The sequence below is a fragment of the Platichthys flesus genome, chromosome 6 (genome assembly GCF_949316205.1).
Source record: "Platichthys flesus chromosome 6, fPlaFle2.1, whole genome shotgun sequence".
Taxonomy (NCBI): Eukaryota; Metazoa; Chordata; class Actinopteri; order Pleuronectiformes; family Pleuronectidae; genus Platichthys; species Platichthys flesus.
Genome location: NC_084950.1, coordinates 11498810 through 11510068, shown reverse-complemented (window position 1 = coordinate 11510068; position 11259 = coordinate 11498810). Strand labels below are relative to the sequence as shown.

Here is an 11259-nt window from a genome sequence, read left to right as displayed (position 1 = left end):
TGTAACGGTGCTTTCATGAATACAAACAGGGGCAGATGCCAAACAGGTAGCTGCTATAAACAGAGTGGTAAGAAAGGTAGCTGCCACTGTTTTAAGGCAGCTGCCGGAAGTGCCTCTACAAGCTACCGCTGCCACGATTTGAGCTTACCGTTACTGCCCAGCCGGTAGAGTCTGCTTGTCGCTCAGCTGAAGCTCCGCATAGGGTCTTTCTGTGGTCGCCGGTTAGCATCATGGCCAACGTCGTGGACACCAAGCTGTACGACATCCTCGGAGTTTCACCATCTGCCTCTGAGAATGAGCTCAAGAAGGTACGAGACGTTTGAAATGAGAAGGGGGGATTTGCCGGTTTGAGAGCAGAATAAAGGAGGAAGAGAGGTCACCAGCGAAATGTGGCCTAAACACAAGCTAATCGACGCGGCTACTCTAGCCGGGGAAGCTAAGCTAGATATCGGCTAAATACTTAGTGGCTCGATGTTATTTTTTTTTACCGAAAACATTAAAGCTACACCTTGTCGATGGTTAATTTACCGTGGGTGTTCGGCATTTTCATTGTTTCTACACCAGTGAATTTGGAAGATGTAATTTATTAGCCCTAAAATCTAAAAACCCGGCTAACCACGAGTCTGATAGCCGGGAGGCTATCAGATGATACATTCCAGCAAATAACCCTCACCAAATCGGAAGCAATACGCGTTAGCTTAGCAGTTCACCTCGATTCCTGCGCCAGTAAAGCAAACCAACGCGTCGGTGCAACATTTGGTGACGCTGAACGTGGTGTGAAGTGTAGCCAGAGGAAAGGGGTTATGGTTGAATTCGCTAGCTAACGAAAATTTAGCTACTGTACTTAGCATTACGCACGTCGCTGTGTTCGCCACAAAGTTCATACAAACATCAGGTAGTCACGATATGTTCGTAATCTACAACACTGCGTCGCTTCATTTTCTTTTTATCACGTGCAACCATCACATTCTAGGTCATCAAATAAATCCGAATAATTCTTTACATTATTTTGAGATCGCTGCGTGATAGACACGGCTATTCAAATTCATCTTGCTGGGTTAACTAGCGACGATGTTCTCCACTTCAAAATCTTTGTTAATGCCTAAATGTTAGTGGACAACTCATATACCAGAGTATCATCATAGATACTCGTTGAATTAAACATAACTGCTGGTAAAGCAGGAGAACTCCGAATATGCGGAATTTCGAACGGAGCTTTGTTTGCGTCTCCACCACACTTGAGGGGCCGAGGTGTCAGAAGCAGAGATGCTCTTGACAGTGTCCTGATGTTTTTGACAGCACGCCCACACGTCCAGGCCTTGTCTTGGCAGGACAGTTCATTGACTTAGTGATTTGAGTTCTTGAAGACATTGTTCACGTTTCTTTTCTTTGTGTAAATTGCAGTCCTACCGCAAATTGGCCAAAGAGTACCACCCGGACAAGAACCCTGATGCTGGAGACAAGGTATGACGCACCAAAGCATGTCTTTGTAACTTCAGCGATATTATTGTTCGCAGCAGGAGCTCAATTTGTCAACAATTGGGGCTGAGAAATAATGCCACCGTAGAATCATAATCACACAGCCCAACTCTGAGGATTAACACAATCAGTGCACAGTATATGAAATGGATTTTCCCTAGAGAAAAGTGCAACAGTTCTTTATTTGTACTGCTCTGTTCTTAAGATGTTGCACACGTGACACAGGAGTAGTCTGTCTTTTTAATTCCTTTTTAACTCAATAAGATGTGCTCCTCAAAAACAAACCCTCTTGGCCCTCATTGCTGTGATGTACTGACTGACTTTTGTTTCATGCACGTGTTTTGCAGTTCAAAGAGATCAGCTTTGCATATGAAGTACTGACAAACCCAGAAAAGAAGGAGCTTTATGACCGCTGTGGAGAACAAGGGCTACGAGATGGAGGAGGCGGAGGGCCTGGCATGGATGATATCTTCTCTCACATTTTTGGCGGAGGACTTTTCGGGTTCATGGGCGGACAGGGCAGAGGACGCAACGGAGGCAAGAGGAGAGGAGAAGACATGGTACACCCTCTGAAGTAAGCTTTTGTCTTTTATGCTGTTTGTGTGGTTCAGTGGCTGCTTCAAATACAATATACAATTGTCCAACTCAAATTTTTCTTTTGTCTCACAGAGTTTCTCTTGAAGACCTCTACAATGGCAAAACCACTAAACTGCAGCTTAGCAAGAACGTGCTCTGTGGTGCCTGTAATGGGTGAGTCAGCTTTTAAAGTTTTGGTCTCATTATTAAAAACAGCATATTGATATATAGTCCGGACTGATGGTGATTTGTCATATCTTCCTTCTAATAACACTGCACATACATGTTTGCCTTGTAGTCAGGGGGGTAAGGCAGGAGCAGTGCAGAAGTGTGTGGCATGTCGAGGACGAGGCATGAGAATCATGCTCAGACAACTGGCCCCTGGGATGGTCCAACAGATGCAGTCAGTCTGCACAGACTGCAATGGAGAAGGTAATGTATTCACTACACCCGCATATTGGAGGGGTGATGCATAGTCATGAGCAAAACAGCACTTTGAATTCTCCAATCTTTGTTTGTGCAGGTGAGGTGATAAATGAGAAGGACCGCTGCAGAAAGTGTGAGGGTCATAAAGTGTCTAAGGAGACAAAGCTTCTGGAGGTGCATGTGGACAAAGGCATGAGGCACGGACAGAAGATCACGTTCACTGGGGAAGCTGACCAAGCACCAGGCGTGGAACCAGGAGATATAGTCCTGGTGCTGCAAGAGAAAGAGCATGAGGTAGCCTAACTGTGTGACCTCGTTGAAAAAGAGAAAAATATGTCATCTGAATATTCCACCTACAGGGAGTGTTTGAACAGTTTATTAGTTGAGATTCAACAAACCCTAACCATCAAAAAAGCTTTACTAATTATTTTTTGCATAATTGTTCTTACATTTTTGAGCATTATAATGTTTAACAAAGATTTCTGAAATTATTATTCTATACAAGTTTCTGATTATTGTAAAGGCATATTTTATCATTGTTTGTGGGAAACCTTTTTTACTAGAATAGGTTTAATGAACCTAAGAAAAAAACTTTGTTCACCACCAATGTATATCAGGAATTCCGCCGTGATGGCAGTGATCTCCACATGGTCCAACGCATCGGCTTGGTGGAGGCTCTGTGTGGCTTCCAGATGACGGTCGCCCACCTAGACGGACGTCAGCTGCTTGTTAAATACCCACCTGGCAAGGTCATCGAGCCCGGTAAACCATCTTCATACACTTTTTTTGGATTTGATCTCTTTTGTTAGGCATTCTTTATTCCCAGAGACCATTTAAGTGAAAATGGGGAGATTATTGCTTTAACTGTTTAACGCTGCAAGTTAGGAGTTCGTTCCAACATTTATTTCTGGACCAACTGGATTAAAAGTATTTAAGAAAACGTGTTTGAAGGCTGATCCCCTTAAATATGGAGTAACGGTTGAGCTGTTCGTTGCAGCATTAAGCATAGTGAGAAATATCTCTGCCAGCCATTGTGCAGCTTCTCGTAATCTTATAGTTTACAAAAATCTATAGTCTCCTGGAAAGTAATAATATGACATAAACAGTGTATATGTAAATGTCAATATTTTAGAGTTTAAAATAAAAAAGTGAAATGCTAGTATGTGATGAAAAGTATTATTGTAGAATTGTATTTAAATGTAATTCAAAAGCACAGTGGTGTTCTTAAATCAAGCTTAGTTTTTGTCTGACAGTTTATATGATAAAATATACATCTCCTAAGTTCACAGTACCTACAGGAGCCATGGTCTCACACTTCATCATGAAATTCTAATTTTGTTTTCCTACCGTTGTACCCCTTGTGTCTGGCAGGCTGTATTCGAATGGTGAAGGGCGAGGGAATGCCTCAGTACAGAAATCCTTTTGAGAAAGGAGACCTTTACATCAAGTTTGACGTCCAGTTCCCTGAAAACAACTGGATCAGCCCTGAAAAAATGAATGTGAGAGCCAATCATTAAATATCGCTATTTGCACAATTTAAACTCCAGTAATCCTGAGTGATTACGGTGACCTGTTTTTAGTTTTTTTTTTTTTAAGTCAATACATTTCTTTCAGGAACTGGAGTGCTTGCTGCCTGCTCGTGCTGAGAATCCAGTCATCGCAGCTGATGCAGAGGAGGTTGACCTGACAGATTTTGACAAGAGTCAAGGGTCCGGAAGTGGAGCCAGGAGAGAGGCCTACAACGATAGCTCAGATGAGGAAGGGGGCCATCATGGCCCAGGGGTGCAATGCGCACACCAATAGAAAGACTCATCCATAAAGACATGCACATACATAAAAGCATAGATACATGACCATCCCTCAAGTCTCGTTGCTAACACTGTTCAAGGCTTGATGCGCATACATGCACACTTCTCTCCTTTCATGATTCCCATGAAAAAGAGATAAACACACATACATATATACACTTACCAACCCTCCTCAGTTCCATGGTGCCCATAAGTCAGAGAGATGCTGGACGTGTGATGACCATTTTTTGTGTGTTTGGACAGTAGTGCTCATCAAAACCTCCTGCAAGAAGGTTCATTGACGGCTCAATGCCTCCCTGTTTTCATCCCAGGCTTTTCCCTTTCACTGAGGGAAACACCCGTCTAGTGTATAAAATGCAAATAATGTTGACTATCTTGTATATGGTGTAGTTAAGTCTCACACAAGCGCATGCTGCTTCTCGCCGAAGGTCTTGCACACGTAGATCCAAGGTTCGGACACAACCGAGAAATTTGACACCTGTGTAAATTTCAGTGTGTCACCGCTATCAAGGTGTCCTGCTGTCATAAGAGCCGAACTGATTACAGCCCTTAAAGAGTGTCCTCTTCACAGCCCAGCTGAGAGCCGCACGTTTCACCACTTCATCCCCGATATTTAGAAAAGAGGCTTGCTGGTTCTGCTCAGTCCCCAGCCATCACATCGCTACAATATTAAAGCCTTGAGTGTTGCACCTGTAAGCCAGGCGCCATGTTTTCTTAGTTCGGAAATTAAGATTTCTTTTTTCTCTTTGTTGGTTTGAATGTTCATGTGTTCGAGACCACAGAGCTTGAAGCTAACTGTACTCTTCATTTGAGTTGCAGCCACACTTGTGTACTTTGTATGTGTGTAATGCAGTGACTCATTGTGTGGGAGCTGCTGTTGAATGTTCGGGTTTATTAGGGTGATAGATCCTTCTGCGTTTTGTTGGACTGCAGTGTGAGTGGACAATATATAGGGTCAATTTACGAGGAAAAAACTCAATGTTGATTTGCCGAGAGTCTCTCTCTCTCGTAGACATGTCTCTTTTTTCCCCTTCCACTCACCAGGACCGAGATCCTCCTCTCAGACAGGAACGCCACCGGGACCGCACCAAACCCCCTCTTTACTATACATTTCCCTGCATCGTAGAGTTGTCAGCCACACATATGTCCTTTGACATTTTATCCCCAACCCCCTCCATACCTGTAAATAAATACAGCCACAGTCAATAGGTGCATTCAGAGTCTAGAGCAGTGTCCTTCCTGTCATCCCAAGATTATTTCTTACACAAATGATTTACGGCCAATATATAAATATTAACTTCATGTGAAGAAGCGTTGACAGAACCTCTGTAGACTATAAATGCACCTCTGCGGCCCATCGTGTATGTAATTTAGGCCACATGGGATTCATATGTACACAACTAAAGGGGGGGTCACTGATTAATGACGTTACTGTTGATGCTTATGTTTGTCGAAGATAATTAAACTATAATAAACAGTCGATACAAGTTAGTGGAGATCTGTCATATTTCAATGTGCCTTGTCATATTTTGCAGAAGAATATTACCAGAACAACAAAGTGACTTCAAACATTTTAAATGAATAGTGAACCATCAATCTGTTGTGGTATTTTTCCACAGCTATAGAGAAAATGGAATCAGCCAAAAATATTTTTTATAAGAACACCTGAATTAAAGCAGCTGTTGTATCTCAGTCTGCGCTGTCCTCCGTTTCTTTACTGTGGAGGGCAACTGGAGCCAGGAGTTCCTTGAATCCTGCAGTATTTCTGAAGGATAAAATAAAAAGGGGGGGGGGGTAGAGAACATTAGTTAGGTGTTTTCTATCTTAACTGATAGGAGTGGAGTGTCACTTGCCTGTCTCGTTTGGACTGCAGAACGCAAGAGCGCTCTCGTCTCAGCTGCTCCAGACGCTCTCTGACAACTGTTTTCTGCTGGTTCTTATCCTCCTAAAACATAAAACTGGTGGTGATACAGAACTTAACAAAAGTAAATAATGCAGACAGGATCCCTCAGTATATTTACCTGTGGTAGATCTTGTGTGAGGTGCCTTAGTCTGTCGGTGTGTTTCAGGCCCAGCAGGTCCTCCTCTGCCTTTCTGTTCTGAATGATGGAAAGACGCTCCTGAACCTGGAGGACAAACGCTGTCAGTGACGCATCACATCATTTGTTTCTCATTCATAATGATGTGCATATTCTTTCTGTCTGTCCATATCTCTCTCACCCTGAGCATCTGTCTCTCTCTGTCTCTCTGCTGCCTCTGCTCCACCTTCCTCTGCATGTCCACAAGGTTGCGAATCGTCTTCTCTCTCTCCAGTTCTGAGACTGGCTCTCTCACTCGTTCTCTCCTTGCATCCCTCTCTGCGCGGCCACAGTCAAACTTGAAAAACAGGAAAAACATTTGAGGTTAGGTCTTCACTCTGGTTGTATGTTTGTGAGAAAACAAAAACAACCAAACAGATTCCCCGGAAAGGAGGTGGTATAAGTAAAAGAAGAAACCTTTTACATTTTTGGTTCAGATCAAGATTAGGGGTTGGTTTCAGGATTTTCCTAGGCTAGGATTTTCCAGGACTTTCTTTAAAATTGTAAAACATTTTTTGCGCTCTACTGCGTGTCATTCTAGTTCATGAGATTTTCACCTGCACAATAAGATCTGGTACACAACAATATAACACAGGACCAACCATCACCTGTGAGTCATGTGTCGGGTCCTCAGTAGGAGTGGGGTCTGGCTCTATTGGGTCCCACAGCTCTGTCTCTGTTGCCGTGGCACGTACCTCCACACCAACCCCATCTCTGTCAGCCTCAGCTGTCTCATCGGTCGGTCCAGAGCACAGGTCATCAGAGTGCGGCTCAAGCTCGGTGAAGAGATGTGGCTGCACATGCTGCAGGGTTTCTGCTATGAGAGCATGTGTTTGCAGGTTAAATGCATCCTCTCCCCTGTGTGGTTTGTCCACCACTGTCCTCTCCTCCAGGGTCAGCTGACAAGAAAATAATCAGGGAATAAGATCAGATGCTTGATATAGTTATAGAGAGTGTTTAGTGGTCTGTTACAAATATGCAGAGCACCTGTCCGTCTGTGCTGCACTGCTCCGCTGCAGACTCTGTGGATCCAGACTGGAACAAAGTGGGCTTCAGCTCCTCATCGGCCTTTTCTCGACAAGCGGATGTAGAAGTCCTGCTCTCATCACTCGGCAGGACTTGGATCCTCTCACTGGCCTGGCTCATTTCTGCACCTCCATCTGCAGCCGCTGCGTCAGAGTCAACCTCATCCTCCTCTGGTGGCTTGCTCCAAGCGAGCGTGATCAAAGAGCCCTGTTTCTCATAAGACTGGGGGCTTTTTGTGGCATTGCCTCCTTCTTCCTCCTGGCATCCTCCTCCTGCAGCGAGATGCGTTTTATCCGTCGCATCTGAGACACAAACTATCTCCAAGTAGGGCATCTCCTCCACGACCGCTCCACAGTCTGGGGGAATTCAAAGAAGGTTGTAGTTGCAGCTGTGAGAGTACGATTAAATATGTTTGGCCGTGTTTGAGGTACCTGTGCAGTCATCCTGTGTGTTAGTCACATCAGCAGCTTGGACTCCATTCAGTTCACTGTCCGCCCATCTGACAAAAACAGCTGCCGAAACTTCAGTCGACCCAGGACTCACATTCTGGGTCTCGACCGCTCCAGAGCTGCTGCACTCTGCAGTCTTTTGCTCGTTGCAGCTCTTAGAGACGAGGATAGAGGGCACGTCTGAGGTGAGGAGCTGGAGCAGGTTGGTGCTGCTCTGCATCCGAAGTTTAGATTCATACTCATCTCGCAGAACCTGGAGATGTTGTGCGCTCTTAACAGATACACATCAGAGTTTTTACACATTAAAAGAATATGCATCATTGTGGATTCTTTTTGGATTTGATGCTTTGGTTGACTCACCTTGTTCTTTAACAGTGGCAGAAATGCGGAAGCTTGGAGGTCGTGGAGCTCCATCAGTTGAGTTAAGAGGAGCAGGGAACACTCCTCCAGCTGGTGTTGAGAACACACTGCTGCCTTACTGCACATGTGGGCCTGTGTTTGAGGCTGGGGCTGGAGCTGAGGCTCAGAGGTAGCTCGCTCAAGGATGGGTTGAGTCTCATTGTGCGTCTGCATGCAGGCGTGGATTTGCCTTAGCATTTTAATACAGCCACTCCTTAAAACTGTTGTATTATTACCTGCAAGGGATCATGAATTATAAACCAATCAACACAATTTCACAAACAGCTGCAAATCAGAACTTATAATGTGAGCTAGTCAAATGTTTAACTTTTGACTTTTGCTGCCTGCAGTTTGTTTTTGTTGATCTTTACTTGCTGTGCTAGTGCTTGCTGTCTAATATGTTCTGTTGTTATTTATTGTTATGTATTGTACATGCCTGAATATTAATCTCTATATATTGCTTGTGTGTGTGTCATTTCATTAAAATGTTAGGTTGCCATTTAAAAACCTGGCCGGGGACAACAGATGAAAATTAGACTGTTCCACACTCTGACTCATTTATGGTCGATTGATGAGCATCGTCCCTGTCAAATAAACAAATAAATGAAATGAAACTGCATGTCCATCTCCCACAAGCACCTAACACCAGATGTTTAGACAATACATAATATTACTAAAATGTATGTGTTATTATTATGTGTTAAATTATTTATATGCCTCTCACACCTGATCCTTTTTCTTTGATCTTCATTTTAATGCAAATGTTGTAAATATGTGTCAATGTGTTATTTAAAAGCTTCAGACAGATCAAACACACACATTTTGTTACAGTGTCCACGTCTAACATTCTGACAAAGCAAATGAACACATCAAAGTCGGAACATCAACTTTACGACTCCAGAGGTGGGACACTGATTTACCGTCTTTCTGAGAATCTGTGCAACCTGGACCTTGCAGATCCTTTGGGGAAACCCCTTGCACCAGCTTGACCAGCTGCTTCCTGTCCTGCTCCTGAGTCAGCACCAGCAACTGCAGCGCGGCCTGCTGGGAGAGGGCCAGAGTTTGTAATCCGTTGTTGCTGATAACACTGCTGTGGTGTAGTGTCTGTTTTTTTTAAACTTTAAGCATTACAAGAGAACTTAATATGTGCATTGTAAGATCAATACAGCCCAATGAGCTACAGCACCTGCTGTGGTGACGCTGAAATCAAGTCTTCATTTTCTGCTTCCTCTTCCCCACGTATCCACAGAGCAGCCTGCTCCGCTCGGCAGGGACTGGGAACATTGGGCCTGAGCAGAGACACCAGGGTCAGACAGGGTTTAGCTCAAACTGAGTGAGCAAAGGGAGTCAGGGTCCAACTTGATGGAAGTGACTCGAAGCCCATTTTCAGTGGTTTTCACTCAGTGTTAGTTGACTTACCAAGTGTCCCAGGACTGCTTCGCTGCCAGAAGAGCTCTGTAGGACAGTTTCTCTCTCCGAGCTCTGAGAGTTGCCAGTCGGATGTAGAGACACAACAGTTTCAGACTCTCCCCGTCCAGCCTGCAAGGAGGAGGAGGAACTAATCAGTTGTTCATTACATTAGCTGTTACCTGAATTCTAAGAGCAAGAATGTGACATGAGACTATAGATGTCACAGAACACGGACTGTATTTATGTGACATCTTATCTGACATCGTTTTATTTATGAGGATTGACTTAAGATTTAGATTAATATTACCTCTCTCCCAGAACTGCCACTTTGTCCTTTTCTTGTTGACGGGACGAGTGTAACTCACACAGGAACGAAGCAGCAGACCAGCAAAGCTCCCTGGAGTTAAAGGATGCACCCAGACAGGCCCTGCAGGGAAATCGGTGTAACCATACTGCTGCTGTTTGATGCACATATCAGTTTTTATTCAAATGTTGGGTTAAAATTAAAATAATAAATAGTCCTTTTGCATTTTTTCTTTTATATCTAATAGAGACTCCATATATTGCAGGTTGGGAAAAGGACATTTTCTTTTAAATCTTAAATCTACACTGGCAGTCTTGATGCATGTGTGTAACCTGTACATCCTGAATGCTCCTGGCAGCTCAGCCAGACGGAGCATGTCACCTGACTCCAAAGCCTCCTCTGCCATGTCCTCCAGCCCCTCCTCTTCTGAGCGTTGTTGACATGGCAGCAAGGTTTTCCAGACGCTCGGGGCTGAGGAATCAACAACAACAATTATCACACGAAAAGGAGTGAACAAGTTCTAAGTTGTGCTTTAAGTGAAAATGTTCTGCGTGAATCATTGTTCCTTACTGTGATGCTCCTGAAGCATTTCTGAATAAAGCAAGTGGCTCATAACGTCATACTTCTCGTCCACCAGGAGGAGGACATCTGACAGGGAGACCCAGCCCCAGGCCTGACCTTTGACCTTCAGGCTTTGGGCTCGCCAGGGAGAGGGCAGCAAGCTGTGCGCACCCTCTGATGCCAATCTGACCACAAAAAGCCAAACACACATCAACATCATAATCATAGCACACGTCCATATCAACACCTGATGGTTAGCTTGTTACAAGAAGTTGTTCATCGTTACTTCTGTCAAGGAGGTCATGTTTTCATCTGCATTTGTTTGTTTTGTTATTATGCATGATTACTGGATGGATAATCACGAAACCTGGTTGAAGGATGTGGTATGGGTCAGGAGAGAGCCCATTCAATTTCTGTCCAGATCCAAAAACACTTTCGTTAACTGTGCGATGTGAAGTTTTTCAACATTTCTCAGCGAATGATTCATGGATCCTGATGAAAATAAATCTTGCATGTTAAAGGGACTGATATTTACAAACGTGTGTAATTTGTTTCAGATCTTTATAAAAAATCCAGACCTTGTGAATTTAAACCTTGTTTCATAAGGGACCTTGGTGGATGAATTCTCCTCTAATAAATTTAAACTTAAAATCATCAGCTCTTAAATAGTTTTTTGATCACAACACCAGACTTTAGTTTTAGAACAACATCCTCACGTGGTCTGGTATCACTCGGAGCTAGGT

The 11259-nt window shown here is 43.8% G+C and overlaps 2 protein-coding genes across 2 annotated transcripts; one reads left to right on the top strand and one right to left on the bottom strand.

Annotated features, from left to right (window-relative positions):
* Positions 1 to 148: 148 nt before the first annotated feature.
* dnaja2b (DnaJ heat shock protein family (Hsp40) member A2b) lies at positions 149 to 5776 on the top strand. The gene is made up of 9 exons (XM_062390086.1): positions 149 to 308; positions 1405 to 1464; positions 1827 to 2053; positions 2149 to 2229; positions 2354 to 2487; positions 2579 to 2775; positions 3099 to 3243; positions 3853 to 3980; positions 4096 to 5776. The coding sequence occupies exons 1-9, from the start codon at positions 231 to 233 to the stop codon at positions 4282 to 4284; spliced, it is 1239 nt and encodes a 412-aa protein (XP_062246070.1). The 5' UTR covers positions 149 to 230; the 3' UTR covers positions 4285 to 5776.
* A 1199-nt stretch (positions 5777 to 6975) lies between these two features.
* LOC133955682 (uncharacterized) lies at positions 6976 to 8804 on the bottom strand. The gene is made up of 2 exons (XM_062390650.1): positions 7825 to 8804; positions 6976 to 7749 (listed from the first exon to the last, which is right to left on the bottom strand). Exons 1-2 carry the CDS (start codon positions 8060 to 8062, stop codon positions 7325 to 7327), a joined length of 663 nt encoding a protein of 220 aa, XP_062246634.1. The 5' UTR covers positions 8063 to 8804; the 3' UTR covers positions 6976 to 7324.
* Positions 8805 to 11259: the final 2455 nt, after the last annotated feature.

Bases quoted from the DNA above. Each gene is read 5' to 3' on its own strand.
- LOC133955682 (XM_062390650.1), bottom strand. From the start codon at position 8,062: ATGCAGAGCAGCACCAACCTGCTCCAGCTCCTCACCTCAGACGTGCCC. The intron at 7,750-7,824 runs GTACCTCAAACA...GAATTCCCCCAG, and splicing joins CACACAGGATGACTGCACAG to ACTGTGGAGCGGTCGTGGAG.
- dnaja2b (XM_062390086.1), top strand. From the start codon at position 231: ATGGCCAACGTCGTGGACACCAAGCTGTACGACATCCTCGGAGTTTCA. The intron at 2,776-3,098 runs GTAGCCTAACTG...AATGTATATCAG, and splicing joins TGCAAGAGAAAGAGCATGAG to GAATTCCGCCGTGATGGCAG. The intron at 3,981-4,095 runs GTGAGAGCCAAT...CATTTCTTTCAG, and splicing joins TCAGCCCTGAAAAAATGAAT to GAACTGGAGTGCTTGCTGCC.